Source organism: Pongo pygmaeus, chromosome 11 (genome assembly GCF_028885625.2).
Source record: "Pongo pygmaeus isolate AG05252 chromosome 11, NHGRI_mPonPyg2-v2.0_pri, whole genome shotgun sequence".
Classification (NCBI taxonomy): domain Eukaryota; kingdom Metazoa; phylum Chordata; class Mammalia; order Primates; family Hominidae; genus Pongo; species Pongo pygmaeus.
Genome location: NC_072384.2, coordinates 53,726,214 through 53,751,853, shown reverse-complemented (window position 1 = coordinate 53,751,853; position 25,640 = coordinate 53,726,214). Strand labels below are relative to the sequence as shown.

The following is a 25,640-nucleotide window of genomic DNA, read 5'->3' as shown; positions in this document are numbered from 1 at the left end:
TGCATTGGAAATTTTTCCCACACAGCCACCACCCTTTACTACTGTTTACTGACAGCAGTGAAAAAAAGACTTCTGTGAGCACAGTGTAGCCCCTAACAAAAATAAACATTTCTGGGCAACATCCCTACTGAATTTATACTCAGAAGGCTGATAAGAAGCCCATCAATTAATTGCTTACTTTCTCTGTTTACTTCCATGTTAATAATACATAAGGACTCTAAACATGGGAAAGTATAATGGAAGAAAATAGAACTTAGTAAATATAATATCTTAGTAGGTGGTTCTTTTGCTCTTTAATACTGACTTCCAAGTTTCCTTATTTTCCCTTGACAATGAAGAAATTATATTTTCATTGTTAAAGGTACAGATTCTAGATTGGTAAGCCATTAACTTTAACTTTAGAAGATAAATATGTTCTGATTGTACACTTTAATCATTTGGCAGAGAAAAACCTAATCTTGGTAAATAGCTACCCTTAAAAACGTCAATTTTTTAAGAGTCAGATCCACAGTATCAACAGAAACAATAGTCTGTTATTACATAAGTTACTCAAAGTTAGGACTCATGATATATGAGGGATATATATATATACACATAATATATATAATATATAGGGATATGTAAATATATGTCAGCAGTTAGTCTTTCTAGTTTTTCTTTTATGTCTGCTATAACTAAGAAGTCAAATAAGATTACATTTTTTATGAAGTGAAAGTTTAAATTACTGTATATAAAAATGATGAAAAAATAACTACTACAAACAAAATGAATCAAAATATGTTACTGAATGAAAAGAGTAATATTTCTAGTTCAATATAATGCTTACTGTTCAACTAATGCTCAATTTAACTGATATTTTTAGAATAAAGTATCATCAAAGCAACATTTCAGTTAAAATGGGATCACATTATTAAGAAATGTTTTTCTTTTTCTTTTTTTTTTTTTTTCAGACAGAGTCTTGCTTTGTCACCCAGGCTGGAGTGCAGTGGTGTGATCTCAGCTCACTGCGACTTCTGCCTCCTGGGTTCAAGCGATTCTCCTTCCTCAGCTTCCCAAGTAGCTGGGATTACAGGCGTATGCCACCACACCTGGCTAATTTTTGTATTTTAGTAGAGATGGGGTTTTACTATGTTGGCCAGGTTGGTCTCGAACTCCTGACCTCAGGTGACGCACTTGCCTCACTCGCCTCCCAAAGTGCTGGGATTACAGGCGTGAACCACTGCACCCAGCCTAATCTAATAATTTCTAAATTTCTTTAAGCTACCACATCCTATGGTTTAATCTGTGAAATTACTAATTCATCACTCCTTCCTTCTTTCTAATGGTATATCATGAACTAAATTGCATTGTAATATTCATTAAGTTTTTTAAGGTGTTTTGGAATATTTAAATTCCTGTAGAAATGTTTGCAGATACTTCGAGGTATCACAAACTTTAAACTTAGAAACATTAGTATTCCATTTAGAACTTGACTTTTTATTATCATAAAGCCAGGGATAATCAATCACACAAATTAATAAGAAAATGAGAGCAAACACATTTCCAAAAAAAAATTCAAAACTCAGTGATATAATTTTATCTCCAAAGAGATAGTGTATTTTTAATTAGTTACCTCTTTTTGGGTAGTATTTTAAAGAAGGGCATTTGTCTTGTGTATCAAGAAATTTATTGAGGTAGAGCAGTTATCTACAAACTGATAGTCTGCAAAAGCCTAAATGACTTATGTAATTTTTTTTTTTTAGACTTTGGTAGGACAAGAATCTGGATGAATAAGAGTCTATGTCCTGTTCAATGTCAGAATGATTGTTATCCTTGACAGTCCACTTAGTCCATTCTAGAGAGAGTTACCTCCAGGGTCAGTGTGCTCAATGCCTTATAAGTAGAATGACTATGTAATTTATTGTTCAAAAATCAGGACTCTGTGGTGAGTGAATAGAGGAGCTATATATCATTATCTCCAGAAACAAGCATAAATCAGGAGTCCCAGGGAAACAGGGATGTATAGCCGCCTTCTTTCAAAGATTCCTGTCCCATGGTTGAAAAGGTTTTTATTAGAAGATTCTCGTGGTGAGTCACAATCCATTTTCTTTCTATTTTAATACAGTCTATTAGAAAAAATATAATGTGATTTTCTTCATTGATATATAAGTTTCTATGATGGCAGAATTTTAGAGTTAGAAAGTTTGGATAAGAAATCAAATCCAGCTTCTTATTCAATTCTCACTAGAACATCGCTAAAAGATTAACATCTAGCCTTTGAATATTTCTAGATATTACTAAATTTGTAGCTTACTGCACTAAAAATCAATTCCGAATACAACATTTTCTGGAAAGCTTATTGATCTAGAATTTAAAATTGTATCTATTTTCTTATCTTCTCAATATGTACAAATGTCTAAGCTCTTCCTCATAACAGCTCCTTTTAATAAAAACACTACACCATTCTTCTTTTTTTTTTTTTTTTTTTGAGAAGATGTCTCCATTTGTCACCCACGCTGGAGTACAGTGGCACAGTCTCAGCTTACTGCAACCTCTGCCTCCCAGGTTCAAGAGATTCTCCTGCCTCAGCCACCTGAATAGCTGGGACTACAGGTGCACACCACCACGCCCAGCTAAGTTTTGTATTTTTAGTAGAGTCGGGGTTTCACCATGTTGGCCAGGTTGCTCTTGAATTCCTGACCTCAAGTGATCTGCCCGCCTTGGCCTCCCAAAGTGCTGGGATTACAGGCATCAGCCACTGCACCTGGCCCACCTGTATTTTCAAGTCATAGCTCCATTCCTTTCACTGTTGTTTATATAACATAGGCAAAGGCTGAATGTGTTAAATGTGTCACCCAAATTTCATGTGTTGGAAAATTAATCCACAAATTTATACGCTGATTGGAGGGGGGCCTTTGGGAGGTAACTATGATTAAATAAAGTCATCAGGGTAAGACCCCCACACTGGGACTTGTGGCAAAAGAAGAAGAAAAGAGACCTGAGCTGACAAGCATTCCCTTGCCCTCTGCCATGCTATGATGCAGCAAGAAGGCCCTCAACAGAGGCCAACACTATGCTTTTGGACTTCCCAGAATATCCATAACCATGAGCTAAATAAACTTCATTTCTTTATAATTTACCCACTCTCAGGTATTGTGTTATAGCCAAAGAAAATGGACTGAGACAGCTAGTTTTATATTTAGTTATATGTGACTTTGTGTTCACTTTGAAAAATTGAAAACTTATTCAGGAACTTGGAATCTATATTCCTTAATTTTAATAAAAAATTTTTGTTGAAAACATAATTAAATCATGCTAAAATGACCAAATTTTCTAAATTTTTAAGTTGTACAAAATTCCTAGTTGATCACAATTTTCAAATGTATTGCTCTGTTTTTGTTAACGACAGAGATGTTACACTAAGAATGTGCAAAGTTTATAAAACAAAACAATTAGAAAGTTAAAATGGCATAATACAGCTCACTTACTAATGACAATTCTGACACAACACCTTTCAGTAATAATAATATTATCATTCCAACTTCATTTGTCTTATTTTCAACCATATAAATTATAAAAATTTAACTGTTTGATTTTTTAAATTTTTTTTCTAATTTTTTTGAGACTGAATCTCATTCTGTCACTCAGGCTGGAGTGCAGTGGCGCGATCTCAGCTCACTGCAACTCCTGCCTCCCGGGTTCAAGCGATTCTACTGCCTCAGCCTTCTGAGTAGCTGGGATTACAGGTGTGTGCCACCACACCCAGCTAATTTTTGTATTTTTAGTAGAGATAGGGTTTGACCATGTTGGTCAGTCTGGTCTGGAACTCCTGACCTTGTGATCCGGTTTGATACATTTTATCAGTGTCCCTGTGTGCTTAGAATATATCTTAATTCAGCGTGCAAATATTATATGTAATTTACAATTAACTTGCTGAACTGAAGTAACCAACGATAAGTCCTTCATTATTTTGAAACTTCAGTTAAATCAATTTGTAAAATATAACAATCATTTAATTTTGGTGAATGTTTCCTGTAATTAAAACATAAACATTTTTAGGCAATTGATATACAATTAGTACCTACAACACTGAGGATGTGTTAACGAATCATGTATACGTGTGTGCATGTGTTCTTAAGTAGACCTTTCACACCAGATATTTCATAGCAAGGCAGTTATGCACCAGCTTTTAGGCATCAAGAATTACGCATTAATAGTGCTTCTGATAAAATCAGGCAGAAGGCTTATTTGTTAAATAAACTTCTTATTTCAGAAATTATTTCCCCTTCTGTTTTTAAAGCCCTAGCCCTGCCTCCCTGATGCAACTTTTCATCCCAGCTTGGATCCATTGTCTAGCATTCTTTCCTATTGAAGATTTACTGCAATGCTCTCAAACTCATAATCCCACTTGATAAAGATATCTAATAAGTATAGAATTTTTATTTTCTAGATAATTTGTATTAATATCCTGAGGAAGGACTGCTACCAAAGGAATGTAAATTATTAGGGTCCTGAGATAATCTGTCATTGAGAGTTTAATGTCCTGTAAAAAAGTTTGTGGTATGTTTGTTTGTTTTGTTTTTATAAGTGACTATTTTAAAGAGACAATTTAGCACATCTGAGAAATTTATCCATCTTATATTATTATTTGGTAGAGAAAAGACTGGGTTTCTTAATTATTTAAGCCATTCTTGCATCACTTTCCTAAGAGTATATGTAGCTGGGTCATTCCAGACGTGAACTCAAATTATATTTAAAATAGCCAAAAAATGAGTATAGCATAGGAATTTAGGCAAAGAAGAGTTTTAGGCAAAGAAGAGTGTGTTTCAACATTGGAATCCAGGCAAAGATGAGTGCTATCGTTTGGATATTTGACACTCCAAACCTCACACTGAAATTTGATCCCCAATGTTGGAGGTAGGGGCCTAATGGGAAGTGAAGGAAGGTATGTCCCTCATGAATGGTTTGGTGCCATCCTTGCAGTAATGACTGAGTTCTCACTCAATTAGTTTCCAAAATAGTTTCCCTGAGAGCTAGTTGTTAAAAGGAAACTGGCACTTCCCATCTCCCTCACTCTTGCTTTCTTTCTTTCCCTACAAGATCTCTGCATATGCTGGCTCTCCTTTACCTTCCACCGTGAGTGGAAGCAGCCTGAGCCCCTTATCAGAAGCCAAGCAGATTCTGATGCCATGCTTCTCGTACAGCCTGCAGAGCTGTGAGCCAAATAAACCTTTTTTCTTTTTAAATTACTCATCATCAGGTATTCCTTTATAGCAACATAATCAGACTAAGACAATGAGTATAAATCCAAGCAAATGCAATCCACCAGAATATCTAATTTGGGGGACTTAGCTGAGAGTATGAGAGATAAGAAATCTGCAATGTGTAACCACCTACACCAATAACGTTATATAAATGACTGCTACTAAGTGTCAGAGTGATCTCTTCAATTTTGCTAAGAAATTAGAATTGAAATTTAGTGTAATTACTCATATAATTTTAAGCTATTCAATTTTAGTTTCGTTAGATTTAACTAGTAAAACTGAGGTACTCTGAAGAGTAGGTTGTAAGATGAAAGGAGTTATAATAAAGCCTCCGTATGTACTTGAATAATATTTAATTCAGATGTAGTACTCCTACATCAAACAAAAACTCAGCCAACTACTGACCAAAAATCCATACATTCTTCATAAGTGTTCTTGATCATTTGTACCAATTTGAAAAATTTTGTAATTTCCTACCTTGACTAATTCAGCAGGTTTAGGGTAATGGAAAGTAATCAGGACTCATCCAATCCAATTGGGGTAGAACTTATTAATATAAAATTTCAGACTATTGTATTGGTTGCATATACAAAATAATGATTAGACTAGAGGTATCCGTGTTTTCTCTGAAGGAGAATCAGAAGCAAGATATATAAATGATCGTGGTATCTGAACCCTAGAATGTAGTACTTATTCTGTGAATCAACATATACTAGGTCCAGGCGTGATGGCTCACGCCTGTAATCCCAGCACTTTGGGAGGCCGAGGTGGGCAGATCACGAGGTCAGGAAATCAACACCATCCTGCCCAACATGGTTAAACTCCATCTCTACTAAAAATACAAAAATTAGCTGGGTGTGGTGGTGCATGCCTGTAGTCCCAGCTACTTGGGAGCCTGAGGCAGGAGAATCGCTTGAACCCAGGAGGTGGATGTTGTAGTGAGCTGAGATCACACCACTGCTCTCCAGCCTGGTGTCAGAGGGAGACTCTATCTAAATATATGTGTGTGTGTATCTATCTATCTATCTATCTATCTATCTATCTATCTACTGTGTGTATATATACAGATATAAATATAGTGTATATAGATATCTAGTGTATATATGTATAAATATATATATAGTGTGTATATAAATGAAATATGGATAGTTTCCAACTATTTCTAAAGTGAATAGAACTTAAGTTCTAGTGTGTGTATATATATATACATATGCATAAATATATATATATAGTGTGTGTGTATATATATACACATATGTATATATATACACTAGAACTTAAGTTCTATTCACTTTAGAAGTAGTTGGAAACTATCCAGATTTCATTATGATAAAATTATTTTGAGAACATAATTATTCAAAATAATTGTTGAAATGCTAATCAAAGTTGATGAGGATGCAATGGTCTACCCTTCAATTCAATATTTTTGTAATATTCAACAAATAATATTTATACCGTCTGCTTATTAGTTCTATTCCATGAATATAATTCAAGATATTTAGGAAGAATTACTGTAATATAATCACATTAATAGATTTACTTAAAACTTTAATTTTAACTGTTAAGCTAATAATTTCATTTTTGTTCCATGTATACAAACAAAACCCCTTTTCATAAGGAAAGATATCTGATTCTGGTATTCTGTTCATGGTTATTGCCCAGAGAGACCACGGACTTTACTAAAAATCAAACAAAGAAGCAAAACATTAATTTTGTTCAACTCAAGCCTAAATCATTTAACATATATTTCTGGGGCACATAAAATGTGCTATACTTGGGGGAGATTGTTTTAACAATGTATAAACCAAAAAAGCCACAAAGGCTAAGATAGACTTTACTTCAACAATTAAATTCTTTTAAAATATCTTTTTGTATATCGATCAAATTACAACACACATGTAATAACCTCAGAGAAAATCCTTGACAATGTATATAACAGACAAATAATTTATCACCAGAGTACATCAAGATCTATGAATACATAAAAGAAAGACAAAAATATTCAATGGCAAAATGAACAAAGCATATGAATAAAAAGGATGACTAGTTTCTTTACAGAAGAAATCCCAATGTCAACAGAAAATTGCAAAAGATGTTCATTGCTAGCAGCAATTGGGGAAAAAAACAGATTATCTGTGCAATTATCTATACAAATATAAATAAATATGTACATATATGTCTATATACATATATATGCAGAAACAAAAAGATTGATAATCTAGAATGTTGATAGTATACAGTAAGTGCTCAAGCATTGTTGGTGGGAGTGATAATTAAGTACTTCAAGAAGTTAAGAATTTTTGACAATATCTACCAAAATATAAATCTACATATCCATTGATCTAATAAATTTAAGTAAACTTTGTGTTGTCATTCATATATATTCATAGAATATTCTATGAATATTCTATGAATATATATGAATAATAATAACAGCTAATTGTTTGATACTTGCCAGACATTGTCTTAAGTGATTTATATATCTTATTTCATTTAACTCTCAAAAAACTTCATGTGGAAGGCCGTATTTTTATAATCCCCATTTTATAGCAAACAAACTAAGTGCAGAGATTAGGTAAAGAAAAACTTTATGTGGAAGGCCATATTTTTATAATCCCCATTTTCTAGCAAACAAACTAAGTGCAGAGATTAGGTAAAGAGAGATTAAGTAGAGTCAGGATTTGAATTAATCCAGGTAGTCTGCCTCCAGTGCTTTCATTCTTAATGCTTCCACATCCGTCAGAAATATCCTCTCAGGTTCACAAAGAAGTTGTTACAGGAGGGTTTCTGTAACTTTTTTGTAGTAAGGGACAACTGAAACCTGCCTAACTGCTTATCAATATTGGTATGATTAAGTAAGTTTTGATATATCCATGCAATATAAAACTGTTTCTCTACAAAATGGAATAATAATTCTAAGCAAACAGTATGTAAAACACTGCAGGACATAATATTAAGGTAGAAGTAAAGGAGTTATAACAGTACTGATTTTTTATATATATGAATATGTGTCTGTATATGTATGTAAATGCATAAGAAAAAGATTTGAAGGATACATGGTAATGGTGATTGGGACTTATATATTTCATTTGCCTCTGACATAGGTTATAAAATAGTACAAATGTAATAGATTTGAGCTCAGTAAGCTCTAAAGACAAAATCAAACAAAAAACAATAAAACAGATATAGTCCTTTCATTCACATCATTTAGTGGGGGTAAGAAATACTTGAAACATGCATAAATGCTACATTAGGGAAATTACAGGAACCACTGGAGTCCCTGGGGGGAATTACATCAAACCTGATTGACAGGGGTGGATGATTATGGTACTTTAAGCAAAGGTGGCAGTATTCAATAACCATTCAAATACTCTTTTAGACATACAGAAAAACTTCAAGGTAAAAGGGAGCATGTTAAGCTTGGAGACCCAATCAATGTAGTTCCACATGGCAGGTATATGGAATTCTTGGGAAGAAAGTGTACAAGAAAAGACTGGAAAGTTGGGCAAGGATTGGCTCTCACAGGGCCTTATTGGCCATGTTCATGGCTTTTGACTTTGTGTTAAGTCATTAAAAGGTTGTTAGGAAAATAAGAGACCAGTGATAATTTGGTTTGGGAAGGTCCTCAAGCAGCGCTCTGAGGATGGGTGAGGAGTAGGCAAGCTTTGAGACAGGGAGGCTATTGTGGTTTGGATGAGGTTTGTTCCCGCCCAAATTTATGTTGAATTCGATTCCCAATGTTGCAGTGTTGAAAGGGAGGCCCTAGTGGGAGGTGTTTGGGTCATGGGAGTGGATCCCTCATGAATAGATTAATGCCATCTCATGGAGTGAGTTCTTGCTCTCACAAGACTGGATTAGTTACTTCAAAAGTGGGTTGTTCCTTCTCATGTTTGGTCTCCTTGCACTTACCCATTTCCCCTTCCACCTTCTGCCATGAGTTGAAGTGGCACAAGGCCCTCACCAGATGGGCTGCCTGATCTTGGACTTCCCAGCCTGCAGAATTGTGAGCCAAACTTCTTATCTTTATAAATTACCCAGCATCAGATATTCTGTTATAGCAACACAAAACAGACTAGGACAGAGCCCAATCAGGATAATCAGGAGGTTGTCTGGATGAAGGTGAATCTGGAAATGAAGACAAATGAACGGATTTGAGAGCAATTAGAAGGTGGAAAAGAAAGGAGTTGGAGATTCATTTGAAGACTGTGGGCGAGAAGGAAGAATCTAGGAAGATGTAGGCAGTTCACATAAGAATCATATTAATTCCTGAAAATGTGTTTCCCATGTATTAAGCATTTAATCTTATTTTTCATTTAAACTAATTACATGTGCTCATGTAGACAGTTCACTCTTTAATGGCAAAGACAACATTTTAAAAGTGGTCATAGTCCCTCCTACTTGACATAGTAACAAACAAGAACTTAATAAGCACTTAACAAGTGAAGACAGAGCATGGCAGTATCCTTATTATAAAAATACAAGTAAAAACCCATAAAATACCAATAAAAGGACCAATAATAAATGTTGACCTAATGCCTTAAAGAATTAAAGAATCCAAAACTGTTTTAATTGATTGCAGCAAGGAAAAGCAGTTGATGAATATAGCTGTCATTCTTTATTTTCAATATTTAGCATTTTAGGGCATCACACAAATAATGCATTACGTGTTATTATAACATGGCACATTAAAATAATTTAGGATTTTCTCCTCATCATACCACATTCCCTCATTGACACTATGGCTGCTGCTGCTGCTGCTGAAAAAGCATGTATTAAAAGTTCAAAACTCATAGGTACAAAGGTACTTTATTTTCAGAAGTGCTGCACTCTTTTCAGATGAATTCCTGTTAATCCAACCAAAAACTAATATTCCTAGATTATTACAAAAATATTCACACTGCACATTCACACTCCATAAAATCAGCCTGGAACATTTTCATGACTTACAGAAGAAATTAGGCCCCACATTCAAAGAGCTGGTTATTAAATATTGTATTTTTCAAAATATCAGCATGTCAAAAACACTAGTATTTCATAGATAGAAATTTCAAGAGATGGAAATGAATATAGGCTTTAAACTTTAATAACAATGCAAAGATGCTGCTAACAAAGGCTGCCTTTGGTGATTTGATTTTTCTTAAGCATTTTTAAAAGGTTAACGAATAGGGAGTTAACCTTCAAAGTAAGTTCAAGGAGTCCTCTGTAATTGTGTGGTTTGTGTTTAACTGGAATACAGATCAAACTACAATATTGCCAAAGAAAAAATAATCTGTTTTTCCCAGTCACATATAAATACCTTTTAAGTTATGTTTTGGGATCCTTTAAATTTAATTTTAATATGTTTCTGCTCAAAACAAGAGTGTCCATCAAGTAAAGGAAGAAGAACATGGGTGTTGTATAAAAACTGCTGCTTCTAATCACCATGCCTGTTGATATACAGCTAGAGACCTACCTTCCCCCCAAAAAGAAAACCACTATTTATAAAACAGCCAGCATATCAAATATACAGAAAGTGTTATGACTATAGTCTATCTTAAAGTTCTTAAGCTTTTTACCTGTGACCACGAGGAAAATAAAATGTTGCTTTTTATAATGTGGTATTCTGTGAAGAGCAGTTTTTGCTTACATAACTTCACTTCAAAGGATTTGCTAGGACAATCAGATTGGTTCAAGCTGAAACAGCTCAATTACTTGTAAAAACTGCCGTAGGCTTTAACAGCCTACAGGGCTTTAAAAATGAATGATGCTATAGTATTTGCGTCCTTAAGAAGACAGCCAGAAATCAAACTAAACAAATGTAAAAAAAAAATCTATTCTTGAACACTATTTCAAAGTATGTCTATTCTTTATTTACACACCTATTTAGAAGACATAAGTAGACCCTACCAACTTTGTCAATGCTACCAAATGGCTAATGAGCATAGGCCAAGACTGTTAGGATATATAGTTAATATTGTGAAAAAACTCAGATAAAGGTATTCACACACGAAGCCATTTATACATCTCATTTTTAACTTTAAATTAATTGGGAGTCATAAGAAATATAAAAACCAAAATGTATAAAAGTAACCTTATTTTAGTTTGTGGGCTCTTGTATTTTGTTGCTCTGTTAAACAATTTTATTGTCTGCTTTTATTGTGCCTGTTAGACTTTTGTATTAGCCCTGGAGGGTAAGATTATATTACAGTGTGTACCTATGATTATGGTGAAATCATAAAACCCTAAGCACATATGTAAACCAAAGGAATTTTCTTTTCCTATGGAAAACTCAGAGGAATTGAAACTGCCTTTATTATAACAGTGAAAGGGATCTGACCTACCCAACTCCATCTTGCTGCTAACTTCCAAACTGTCCTTGTTCATTCCTGGGTGCAGGCCAAACTAATTTTGGGAGTGAATTTAATGTAATGCTGAAAAAAAAAAAAATAACAGCCCTTTCTAAAACAAACCACCTTCTTGCCGAGGGACTAGTCTGCCTTTGTAGGACTAACAAATTAGCCACAAGATTAAAAATTGTGGTTTAGGAGTCATGCAGCCAGAGGCCACAAGATTCTGAACCTCTCCAAAATGCTCCTGGCGATTACATCACTGCTGTGATGTAAAACCTAAGATCATTGCTGCAGACATTTTGCAGACCCTACATTTTGATGCAACAGCTGATACCACTCAGACGGGTAATCTGGCTCAACCAGTTCTGTGATCCCACCCAGGAACAGAAGACTGCAAGAAAAACCCACTTCAATACCCTATGATTTCATCTCTGACTAATCGGATCTCCCCCTTTCTTGACCCTCCCACCCCCCTACCAAATTATCCTTAAAAACCTGGATCCCGGAATTTTTAGGGAGACTGATTTGAGTAATAATGAAACTCTGATCTCCTGTACAGCCAGCTTTATGTGATTTAAACTCTTTATCTATTGCAATTCCCCTGTCTTGATAAATCAGCTATGTCTGGGCAGTGGGCAAGGAGAACCTGCTGTGTGGTTACAGAATGATATAACACAGGAACAGAAAACCAAACACTGCATGTTCTCACTCATAAGTGGGAGGTGAACAATGAGAACACATGGACATAGGGAGGGGAACATCACACACCAGGGCCTATTAGGGGTTGGGGCTTAGGGGAGGGATAGCATTAGGAGAAATGCCTAATGTAGATGACGGGTTGATGGGTGCAGCAAACCACCATGGCACGTGTATACCTATGTAACAAACCTGCATGTTCTGCACATGTATCCCAGAACTCAAAGTATAATAATACTACTACTAATAATAATAAAAGAGATTTATGTGGAAGACCCTTCACCTCTCTTTTAACAGTGGGTCCTTATCCAGGGCTGGATCAGAAAGGTGGGACAAAGGCTTATTTGCCACAATTCTTGTGAAGAGTCTCCCTGGTATAAACCAGACACCCATGGATAATTCACCAGAAGGAAAGAAACAAATGTGGCTCTCTTTTAAAAAATATTCATTCATTCATTCTTCAGTTATTCAACAAAAAATTTTTAAACAAAATGACAGGAAAGTTGCTAGGCACTGTAAATAGTTGTCTCTGAACTACTTTGGATATAGAGACAAGTAGTAAAAATTAAAACAATATGGTAAGAAGTGATGATGGTTTGCCCATGTTATCAAACTTCAGGGAATACAAAGAGAGAAAGAATACCCGGACAGTTCAAGGCAGATAGAGCTGAAACATTCCTGAAGCCAACCAATAAAGTATGCAGGTGATATTTTATAGAGTATATTGAAAGTAAGTAAGTTATTGTCAGAATTCAAGTTATAAAGGTTCAGCACTTAAAGACTGAAGTTTGAGAAACTGCCTAAGTGAAGAATACAATTTCAGAGTAGAAGCTCACATGTAAAAAGTGGAAATCTCACAAAACATATAGGAAAAATTAATATATAGAGGAGTTTCTAGAAAGAACAAGTATTATTTATTTCACCATGTTAAGGAAGTTTTGGGAAGCTCAATATAAACTCATAAACTCTTTAGAGTTTTTCATAAATACGTGTGTGTGTGTGTGTTTGTGTGTGCATGTGTATTATAGTAAAGAATATAGTTCTAACTGTGGATATGAATGCATGTAGCTCCCACCCCTCCTTCCTGAACACACACACCAGATTCTCTCTTTACAAACTCACCCACTCCCAAAGTGATGAAAAACAGAAAATCAAAAATTCCAGAGGATAGCAAAGAAGTGTATGATTTTGATTTTAAATTAAAATGACCACTGCTGTTTTAGCCTAAATTAACAATGGCTGAGACTGTTGTCATAAAAATAATAGATTTCTAACTATAACCTGTTTTATCTGTTTTTGGATGATCTGAAATCTTCTCAGGGCTCAAATTGTTTTAGACATCCAGTACTAGTTTCCAGCCTGCATCCATTCTTCCTTTTTCAGGGAGAAGCAATTCATTGTTTTGTGTTTCAGGTTTGGGGTTTCCTCCCTCTGCCTACACTATCGCTGGTAGATTCTACCATTGCTTAGCTGCACTGACTGTCTCTGAGACACACAGAAACATAAATGCCCTTTAGGAAGTTCTTAGATATCTTCAACACATCCCCAAAAGTCCTTGTTCTGCCTCCCAAACTACTTTTCTAGATTTAAATAAATCCATTTTATAAGAACAATAACCCCAAATATTATTTATTGTAATGTAAAAACTGCACTTTCCGGGATATACAAATAGTCCCTATTGTGCAACATAAAGTCATTAGTTCCAGATAGTAGGCATTTTTTCCCATGCTTTACATTCTAAAGTTATTCATTTCATTATAATTTGAGAAATGGTTCCATCATTTATCTGCCTTTTTCATTCAGTTGAAAATTATACAAAAGACTAGTACATTACTTTTCACAAATATTCATCATGGATGAATATAATACATGTGATTACAATTATTTTCAATTACTCGTATTCCTGAATGTACACTGCATGCAATCACACATAACACACTTTTTTCCTCCATTACTTCTTTATTCATATTTGAACTTATATATTTCTACAAGTAATGATTTGAATTCAAAAAGTATAATCAAAAGAAAATGAAAAGGTTATATAAATGTCACTGCCTTGCTGTGAATATTACATGCGCTTGCTGAATTCAACTCTGAACATATGGACTAGATTTCTACTGTAAAGGGAAATACATCTATGCATGAAATGGTGTTCCTCGTAATAGCTTTTTAATATAGAAGAGGCTTGAAAACGTGTGAAAAAGTCCTTTTCCTAATCACACACTTAAACATACAATACCCCCATTCTTCTTTATACAGCGACGCTGGATCTTAATAAGAAACTTCATACTGCTTCTTCTACTCCTTCTCTTCTAGGTACTTGTATATAAAAAAGATTTGCCGGGCGCGGTGGATCAAGTCTGTAATCACAGCACTCTGGGAGGCTGAAGGGCGGATCACTGGAAGTCAGGAGTTCGAGACCAGCCTGGCCAACATGGTGAAACCCCGTCTCTACTAAAAATACGAAAATTAGCCGGCCATGGTGGCGGGCGCCTGTAATCCCAGCTACTGGAGAGGCTGAGGCAGGAGAATCCCTTGAATCGGGAGGCAGAGGTTGTAGTGAGCCGAGATCGCGCCACTGCACTCCAGTCTGGGCAACAGAGTTAGACTCCGTCTCAAAAAAAAAAAAGTTTGAATTTTCTTATAAGGACTAAACCTGGACCTTTTCCTCTCTTGTCCAAGTTCGTATCATGCCCTATTGACCATACAATCTCATCAGATGGGTTCATTTAACCCTGTGTAATGTGGGTTAGCCACTGATATAGGAGTTAAGATGAAATTACTTAGGCAGACAGTGAGGGTACAGGAGTCCTCGGTAAGGTTTTCCTTTTTAATGAAAAGCAGCCCTAGAATCATTTTCTAACAAAGAGCAGTTTGTAAAATTGAACTGCAGATATAGATGCTGGCACCTGGGCCAATTATGTTCAAAACAGCGACTCCATCTTCCCTTTTCTCTTTGGCAGCCATATGTACAGTAAGGAGCAGACAAGATGGCGCCAGTGCAGTGGAAAGTCTATTTGCATAATAAGATTAGGGTGGGGTGGCCAGCCTTCCCACACTCTATGTAAAGGGCGCACCTGATCCAACCATTCTGTGGGCCCTAGTAAATCAGCCTCCTCAAGCCTGCCTATAAAATCGCGTGCATCCGACTCTGGTGGTCTTTCCCTTTCCGAAGCCCTCTCTCTCACCAGAGAGTGGGCTGTCCTCCTTTCTCTTTCTTCTGCCTATTTAACCTCCACTCCTAAACTCCTCGTGTGTGTCCCTGTCCTAAATTTTCTTGGCATGAGAGGACAAACCCCTAGTATTTACTCCAGACAACGTAGCCGCTTCATTGCCAATCTGATTCTGGCATAAAAACATATGACAGATAAAGAAGGAACCCAAAGTATATTTCTTTGCCATATTTTGAAATGGCCCTGCAAAGACATCTTTTGTGGGGGAAAAATCTGCATCTAGCTAGACCTTTCCCCTTCCAGTCCCTCCCAAACCTGAGGAGATTAACTGAGTTTAGCACCTTTTAAAGGTTTGAATAGGAAACACTTGCCAACTATTGCCTCTAAGGTGGCCACCTATGATACTTCATCTGCATAATAAGAACCTTGGTTTCCACAACCTCCTATCTAGTCACTCTTTCCTATTGAGTCTAGGTATTTAGATAATAACTTGACCAAACCAATATATCCCTCATATGAGTTCACTGATGTGTCTCATGTCTCACTAAAATGTGTAACATCAACCTATAACCCAACCATCTTGGGCACATGTTCTCTGGAACTCTCTAGACTGTGCCTTGGGCCAGGTTCACTCAAATTTGGTTCAGAATAAAGCTCTAAATGTTTTACAGAGTTTGACTGTTTTCATTGACACTTAAATGTACCTTCAAAAATCAGAGCATGCCAATTAAAATCAAATAGGCTTTTCTAAGCCAGCTAATAGATTGTATTACAGAAAGAGGATGTAGGCCTGGATTTTTGTTGTTGTCCTTATGGGTTACATAATAATGACAATAATGACACTAATGACCATAAGGCCTATATAAAAACTGAGTCCTTTTGTATCCTTATTTTTCTGCCTTTTTAAATGCTTCAGTTTTTGGCTTTTTTTGTTTTAAGTAATGTAGCTATTGCAGAAATCTAGAAAACTATACAGAATGTAATTATTAATAATCCCACCACCCAGTAATAGGATTTTCTCATTTTTTTCCTTTTTAATGACTTTCAATTCTTAAAATAAGTAACGTATGAATATTAGAAAATATATAAAAATATAGGGAAAAGAATTACCCATAATCCTACCACCCACTGATAGCCTATGTTTACTTCTATTTCAATATATATACTTCTCTGTAACTACAGTACGAAAACATTTTACTCTTATATTATTTTTCACATATATTTACTGATGAATAATTTACTATGTTCTTCAGAAATATAAATTTAAATATCTGCATAATTTTCCATCTTGTTTCTGTATGAAGTCATTTAATCTTCCCCTACTAAGATATTTTAAAAAATATTCTTAATTCAAGTTAATAATAAATATAGATCTCTGTATGGCTTTCTTCATTTTTCCAGCATAACACTTGGGTTGAGAAAAAAAAAGATAATATTTAGGTGTTTGAAATATAGTTCTTATTTTACATCAAAATTTACTTCATAGTATAACTGTCTCATATGCAGTTTTCTGCAATATTATGGTAATAAACAATATTTTAACTAGAAGAATAACAGCAATAATGAAACACATATTCAGTATGTTTCAATTTTATTTTCTCCTGTAGAGAAAGAAAAATGTCAGAATTGTGTACCTGGGGATATGATGTAGAAGAAATCTTTAAATTCATCCATCCAAACTTCTGCCAGTCTCCTGTTGTTCTTGTTGATGACATGACCAGTGCCACCAGGAAAAGTGTATGGAGTCGCCTTCCGAAAAACATGACCAACATGGGAGCAAGTAACAATCTCCAAGGAGCCTCCACATTGCCAAATCTGGGAAAAGGAACAATCATTGTAAATGATGCAATAATATTGTATCAGACGAAGCAACTGAAGCTTAGGCCAAATCTTCAGATCTTACATGTTTCAAGCAAATATCTGATGCAAAATTCAGAATTAGTACACTATACTTACTTTTGGCAAAGGATGCGAATTTGGAAGATCTTGATATATTTAAATACTTGTAGCATTGGAATTATGGAGGTAAGATACATTTAATGTATGTCTCTTTATTAGAATACCTAATTTCTAGTTTCTAGTAGTTAACCTAATTGCTAGTTAGTAGATTTGGTACCCAAATCTGCTATTACTGAATCTGTACATGTTACATGCCATTGTCAAAAACTAAATTTGATTTGGAGAAAAATCAGTTACTCTCCATCCATCTGGAATTATAAATGACCATTCATTCTAAGCTGGTCATATACCTTGCATCTTAAGCCTTTGGATTTATTATTAAGATGTGTTAGGACACCTTTATAGGTGCTCAAGGTCTACATATCCTTCAAAACTCATCTTCACCAAGATCATTTCTTCTAGAAAGCTCTGGGGGGAGATTTAGTAATGTGTACCTTTTGTATTTTAAGCATGCTTTTAGGACTGATTACAATTATTCACTTCCTTATCACTCCTTTAAAACTATAAATTCTTAGAAAATATACCGTATATTTCTTAGTATCCTAGAATTCACTGTGTATTTGAGGCCAAGTATGATGCAAACTAGCCATAAAATACTGATTTCTATGAAATTACATTGTATAATCATAGCTTGTACTGTTTCTCTCTATATATGTGTATACACACACAATACTATACATACAATTATATATATATATATTACATATATGCTACAGGTTTTCTTGTCACAATAAATAGAAGTCATAGTTACTGTTCTACAAAATTTGGAAAACATGGTTTTATACTGTAACTAACATTGTTTTCATTTGATACATCTGATTTAAGTAGAGTTACTTTTTTTGAAAGAAAAATATCTTTCTGGCCATTTCTGGCCAGGTGCGGTGGCTCACACTTGTAATCCCACCACTTTGGGAGGCCGAGGTGGGCAGATCATGTGAGGTCAGAAGTTTGAGACCAGCCTGACCAACATGGCAAAAACCTGTCTCTACTAAAAATACAAATATCAGCCGGATGTGGTGGCACACGCCTGTAGTCCCAGCTACTCAGGAGGCTGAGGCAAGAGAATCGCTTGAACTCGAGAGGCAGAGGTTGCAGTGAGCCGAGATCACGCGCCATTGCACTCCAGCCTGGGTGTCAAAAGCGAAACTCTATCTTAAAAAAAAAAAAAAAAAGAAAAGAAAAAGAAAGAAAGAAAAAAACCTATCTTTCCACCTGACCCTTCAGATAAATTTAGCTTAGAAAAGAGCTGCTATTGGACTTGGGTAGCAGTAAGAAGACAATCGCTTTTTTATCAGAAGATAAAAGATGATAAATAATAAGTCATAATAATCAATAATGGTTTGTGCATTTCATGTAAATCTATTCTTTTTTATTTTATAATTTTTAAACAGTGTAATGCTAGCAGAAAAATAGGTCCAACAAACACTGAAATACAGATGAATATAAGAGAAGAATAGAAACCTTCCTCCCTCTTAAAAGACAAGGAAGCTCATTCTTAAATAATCAGCATATTTCAGGCCGGGCGCGGTGGCTCACGCCTGTAATCCCAGCACTTTGGGAGGCCGAGGCTGGCAGATCACGAGGTCAGGAGATCGAGACCATCCTGGCTAACACAGTGAAACCCCGTCTCTACTAAAAATACAAAAAAAAAAAAATTAGCCGGGCATGGTGGCGGGCGCCTGTAGTCCCAGCTACTCTGGGGGCTGAGGCAGGAGAATGGTGTGAACCCGGGAGGCGGAGCTTGCACTGAGCTGAGATCACGCCACTGCACTCCAGCCTGGGCAAGAGTGAGACTGTCTCAAAAAAAAAAAAAAAAAGAAGTATTTCATTGACTGATAACTTCCTCATCTTTCTAGCTTCATGAAATATATGAACCTTCTTGTGATTACGCACATTTTTACCATCTTCCTGTTAAAATGGAGGCAGTTAATCCCTATCTTATCAAAGACAAATCAATATTCTTTTTCAGTCCTCCATTATATCCCTTATTATATCCCTTCTATCTTTCTTAAGGATGTCACTAATTTAGTGATTTCTCTTGCTTTTCTCCTGAAATATTAATGTTTCTCATTACTAGATTATGCCTATCTTTGCATAATACCTTCTAAAGTCGTCTTTCAAATAGCTTCAAAAATTTATAAAACACACAAAGAAATCAATCGTTTAATATATATATCCTAGCTATCTAATTGTTTCCTTTTACCATTAAATAATATAAAATATATATTTTATCTACATTTTGTATTTTATATATATTTGTAACTCTAATATATATCTTATATTTTTGTCATGGTAAAATTATGAATTATGTCATTTTAGCATATTAGTGATACATGTTCTTAGGAAACAACAGTGAAAGCAGAAAGACAATTAAGATTCTAATGAACTGACAGACAAGAGATGCTGGGGATTAGGACAAGGATGGTGGCAGTGGAAACAGAGAGAGATGGTGTCATGTTCCTAAAGAACATGTATCACTAATATGGTAAAAACATATTTTAGTGGCCAGGCGCACTGGCTCACGCCTGTAATCCCAGCACTTTGGGAGGCAGAGGTGGGCAGATCATGAGGTCAGAAGATCGAGACCATCCTGGCTAACACGGTGAAACCCCATCTCTACTAAAAATACAAAAAAATTAGCTGGGCGTGGTGGTGGGCGTCTGTAGTCCCAGCTACTCGGGAGGCTGAGGCAGGAGAATGGCATGAACACGGGAAGCGGAGCTTGCAGTCAGCCGAGAATGTGCCACTGCACTCCAGCTTAGGCGACAGAGCGAGACTCCATCTCAACAACAACAACAAAATATTTATATATCTGTAAAATATATATGTAATTCATATATAAATTATATATAATTTATATATAATTATATATAATTATACATAATTCATATATAAATTATATATAATTATATATAATTATACATAATTCATATATAAATTATATATAATTTATATATAATTATATATAATTATATATAATTATACATAATTATATATAAATTATAGAATTATAATTATAAATTATATATAAATTATATAATTTATATATAATATATATATAATATATTTTATATATTATATATAATATATTTTATATATTATATATAATATATTTTATATATTATATATAATATATTTTATATATTATATATAATATATTTTATATATTATATATAATATATTTTATATATTATATATAATATATTTTATATATTATATATACGTATTTTATATATTATATATGAATTATATATAATATGTATTTTATATATTGTATATGAATTATATATAATATGTATTTTATATATTGTATATGAATTATATATAATATGTATTTTATATATTGTATATGAATTATATATAATATGTATTTTATATATTGTATATGAATTATATATAATATGTATTTTATATATTGTATATGAATTATATATAATATGTATTTTATATATTGTATATGAATTATATATAATATGTATTTTATATATTGTATATGAATTATATATAATATATATTTTATATATTGTATATATTATATATATTGTATAAAATATATAATATATAAATTATATATATTATATATTTTACATATTATATATAAATTATATATAATATATATTTTATACAATATATATAATTTATATAAAATATCTATTTTATATATTATATAATTTATATAAAATATCTATTTTAACATATAAATTACATATTTTAATATATAAATATATATTTTAATATATAAATTATATATTTTAATATATAAATATATATTTTAATATATAAATTATATATTATATAATATTATATATTATATAAATTATATATAAATATATTTTATATATAATATAAATATAAATTATATTAAATACATTTTATATATAATATATAATTTATATATAATATATAATATATATTATATATAATTTATATATAATATATATTTTATATATTATATAATTTACATATAATATATATTTTATATATTATATAATTTATATATAATATATATTTTATATATTATATATAATTTATATATAATATATATTTTATATATTATATATAATTTATATATAATATATATTTTATATATTATATATAATTTATATATAATATATATTTTATATTATATATAAATTATATATAATATATATTTTATATTATATATAAATTATATATAATATATATTTTATATATAATTTATATATAATATATATTTTATATAATATATAATTTATATATAATATATATTTATATAATATATAATTTATATATAATATATATTTTATATATTTTAGATAATTTATATATAATATATATTTATATATTATATATAATTTATATATAATATATATTTATATATTACATATAATTTATATATAATATATATTTATATATTATATGTATTTTATATATTATATATAATTTATATATTACATTTTATATATTATACATAATTTATATATTATACATAATTTATATATAATATATATTATATATTATATATAATTTATATATTTCACATATATAAAATATATGCAAATTATATATAATTTATATATTCATATATATTTATATATAAATTATATATTTATATAAATTATATTTATGTAATTTAGTGATATATATATGTATTTAGTGATACATGTTCTTTCCCTTCCTCAATTTTTATTCGTTTTTGACCTATTATAAAAAATGCTGTTTATTTATGTAGCTCCTCACAATTCCTCTGTTCAAAATAACAAATATCCCTTGATGCATTTATTATCTTGTTGACTGTTTTCTTGGAGTCTCCTGATTTTCCTCTTCTTATGTGTTTATCCATTTTTACTTTAAATTTATATTTAAATGTTGGCCTTCATCTCTCTTTATACATTTAATGGGTGGTCTCATTTGTTACTATTAATTTACATAGGACTTGAATGCCAACAATCTCAACGTTTACATCTCAGCCCAGACCTCTTTTCGGGGATCCAGACTTGTGTATCCATACATCTACTTGATACCTCCTCTTGTATGTCCCAGAAACATACAAACAGAAATGTTCAAACTTGGTTTGTTGATTCACCCCTGTTCCGTCAGGCAGGTCTTATTTTTTTCTATTTTTTTTTTTCCAATTGATAGTATATGGTGCCAACATTCACCCAGATAGTCAAACCAATAAATACATAAGTAAAGTAAAATAAATAACTAAATAAAACTAGAACATATCATTGACTTATTCCTTTCATCATATGTATGCACATGCAATCCATTATTAAATCCTAGTAGTGCTATCTGTAAAATAATTCTCCATATAGCCATCTGTCTTCGTTTGCTTGCGCTGCCATAACAAAATCCTGGGAGGCTTAAACAACAGAAATCCCTTTCTTACAGTTCTAGAGGCTGGGAAGTTAAAGATCAAGGTGCCAGCATGGTCAGTTCCTCATAAGGGTGTTCTTCCTGACTTGTAGATGACTATCTTTTTGCTGTGTCCTTACATCATGGAGAGAGCACTCTGGTATTTCTTTCTCTTCTTATAAGGATATCAGTCCTATCAAATTAGGACCCCATCCTTCTGACCTCATTTATCTTCAATTCCCTCCTCACAGGCCATATGTGAGGCGGTAATTGAAGGCTTCAATACATGAATTTTGTGGGAGCCCTCTCTCTGTTTCCGCTGCCACCATCCTTGTCCTAATCACCAGCATCTCTTGTCTGTCAATTCAACAGACTCTTAATTGTCTTGCTGCTTTCACTGTTGCTTTCTACAATCTGTTTTGTAGTGAGAAACCAAAGTGGTCTTTTAAAAATTTAATTACTTAATTTTACTTCCCTGCTTCAATCCTTGAATGGTTTCTCATTGCACTGTGAATGTAAACAAAATCCTTTAGCAGGGCCTCTAAGACCATACCTGATTCTCCCTCTCTGTCAAAAAACACTGGTGATACTGGCCTTCTGCCACATTCTAGAATAATATATCACATACCTTTTCACACACCAAATTCTCAAATCTCCTTCCCCTGTACCTGGAATACAATTCTGTCAGCACTTCTCCTTGGCTACCTCTTTGCCATACTTGTCATCTCAGCTGAAACAGCACTTCATCAGAGAGGTCTTCTCCAATTGCTGACGGGTTGATGGATGCAGCAAACCACCATGGCAGGTGTATACCTATGTAACAAACCTACACATTCTGCACATGTATCCCAGACTTAAAGTAGAATAATAAAAATATAGAATTTTTAAAAAAATAAAATAAAAATAAAGTAGCCCCACCCCAGTTATTTTCTCTAAGAGAACCCTGTTTAATTCCCTCTTTGCTTACCACAATCTGTAACTTGTTTATTTGTATTCCTCTCTCTCTCTCAGACATGATTTAGTAGAGTACTCAACATTCATTTTGTGACCAGGCTTTTGTAAAAGGTGCTCCAATTTCAGAAGAAATGACACATGACTTGTTATACATGAGAAGGAATTTAAGGTCTTCTCTTCATTGTGAGGAGTGCAAGGTGTTTGGTAAAGAGGCTTTTCCCTCCCTTCCTATGGAATACGCAGAAATGAAGAGCTTCTTTCCTCCTTCACTCAAACAAGGGAGCTAACTGAATGAAGGAGAGACTGGTATTTCTCTCCCGGCTGGACAGTTGTACAGCAAATTAGCATGCTATCCTGGTGCTGCCTTTAGAGCAGAGAAGAATATGTTCAGAGAGCTACATGACCCTAGTAAAAGAGAGACCACTCCCAATCTAGTGAATTCTGAAGCTATGGTTGGGGTTTATTTTACAGATTGTTCCAGCAGAATTGATAGGTCCAGTGATGCAGTGAACCTTGAAGGAAGTGGTCTTTAATAGCATCTGGACAAGACCTCAGTCATTTCTGGGCTCTATAGAGCATGGAACATAGAAAAGAAAGAATGAGCTATGGGACTAACAATATGGCAGATCAGCAAGGAGGCACACTTTGAGAAAGGCAGTTGGGTGAAATAGAGACTAAGATCTTCCTCTCCAAAAGGCCCTTGGAAAAGAGAAGAAATAAAGGCTGAAGCTGAGCACAGTTTTTAAGAAAACAATAAAACTATGTACAGAAGATAATCACCCGGGTAAGGCCACCAACAGCAAGTGGAACCATATGGAGCCAACAACGGCAAGCCATCATCAAACTTATCAGAAGAGACCTGCCGTTTTTCTAGCCTTCCTATTTCACCCTACCCATTGGGGAAGGCAACCCACAAACCCCTGCCCTCTCTCATTCCAAGCTCCTCTTTCATCATGGGCCTAGGGAGAGAAGAGAATGTGAGCTATGTGTGCCTACAAAAATCAAGGCTTTACAGTGGACATTAGAGTTTTCTCTAATGGCTGGGCATGGTTCCTCACACCTGTAATCCTAGCACTTTGGGAGGCCCAGGCGGGCCAATCACCTGAGGTCAGGAGTTTGAAACCAGCCTAGCCAACATGGTGAAACCTCGTCTCTACTAAAAATAAAAAAATTAAAAAATTAGCTGGGCACATGGTGGCGGGTGCCTATAATCCCAGCTACTTGGGAGGCTGAGGGAGGAGAATCACTTGAACCTGGGAGGCAGAGGTTGCAGTGAGCCGAGGTCGCGCCACTGCACTCCAGCCTGGGTGACAGAGAGAGACTCCATCGCAAAAAAAATAAAATAAAATAAAAGAATTTTCAATAACGAAAAGTGATTACAAAGCTATAAAATCAGTGCTAAATAACATTAAGGACTGAAAATGAGTATTCTTCAGAGCATAAAAGCAATAATTGGGGAAAAAAAGCCATTTTAAATCTGTACTCCACTAAATTCAGACTAAGCCCTGTTTAATATAAACTACTGACTGACAGTTGTCCTCAGGACTCTCCATTTGCCTTTTTACAAATATGGATTAGCACTATGGTTGCGTGAGTTAGACGCACAGGGCTCTTTATTTCCACTCTGTTGCTTCTTGGTCCTCCCATAGCTTGTGGGTTTATTGGTTCTCTGCCAATATCAGGGCTCTGAACATAATACTCCAAAATATGTCAAGTTGGCAATTGAAAAAACTGCAGTAGCCAGGAGGCCACTCTGACCTTCTCCCACATTTCTACCCCAAAGTATAGCCATCAAGAAATTCTCTGACATACTTTTCCTGAAAGAAGATTGTAAGACTCTAGTTTCAGAGGGGTTCTGCCCTATATTTGCAGGCCAAGAAGAATCTGAACAAACAGACCTTGCTAAGTGCCCCACCTCCTTTAATTCCATTAGATCACACTTAATTTTT

The 25,640-nt window shown here is 33.8% G+C and overlaps 1 protein-coding gene across 7 annotated transcripts in view; it reads right to left on the bottom strand.

Moving 5' to 3' along the window:
- GALNT13 (polypeptide N-acetylgalactosaminyltransferase 13) overlaps positions 1-25,640 on the bottom strand; it is a 585,401-nt gene that overhangs the window by 141,629 nt on the left and 418,132 nt on the right. For all 7 annotated transcript variants that reach the window (XM_054478803.2, XM_063647484.1, XM_063647481.1 and 4 more), the window contains one exon: positions 17,076-17,256. In XM_054478803.2, coding sequence (XP_054334778.1) covers positions 17,076-17,256 — 181 coding nt within the window. The remainder of the gene's footprint in view (positions 1-17,075; positions 17,257-25,640) is intronic.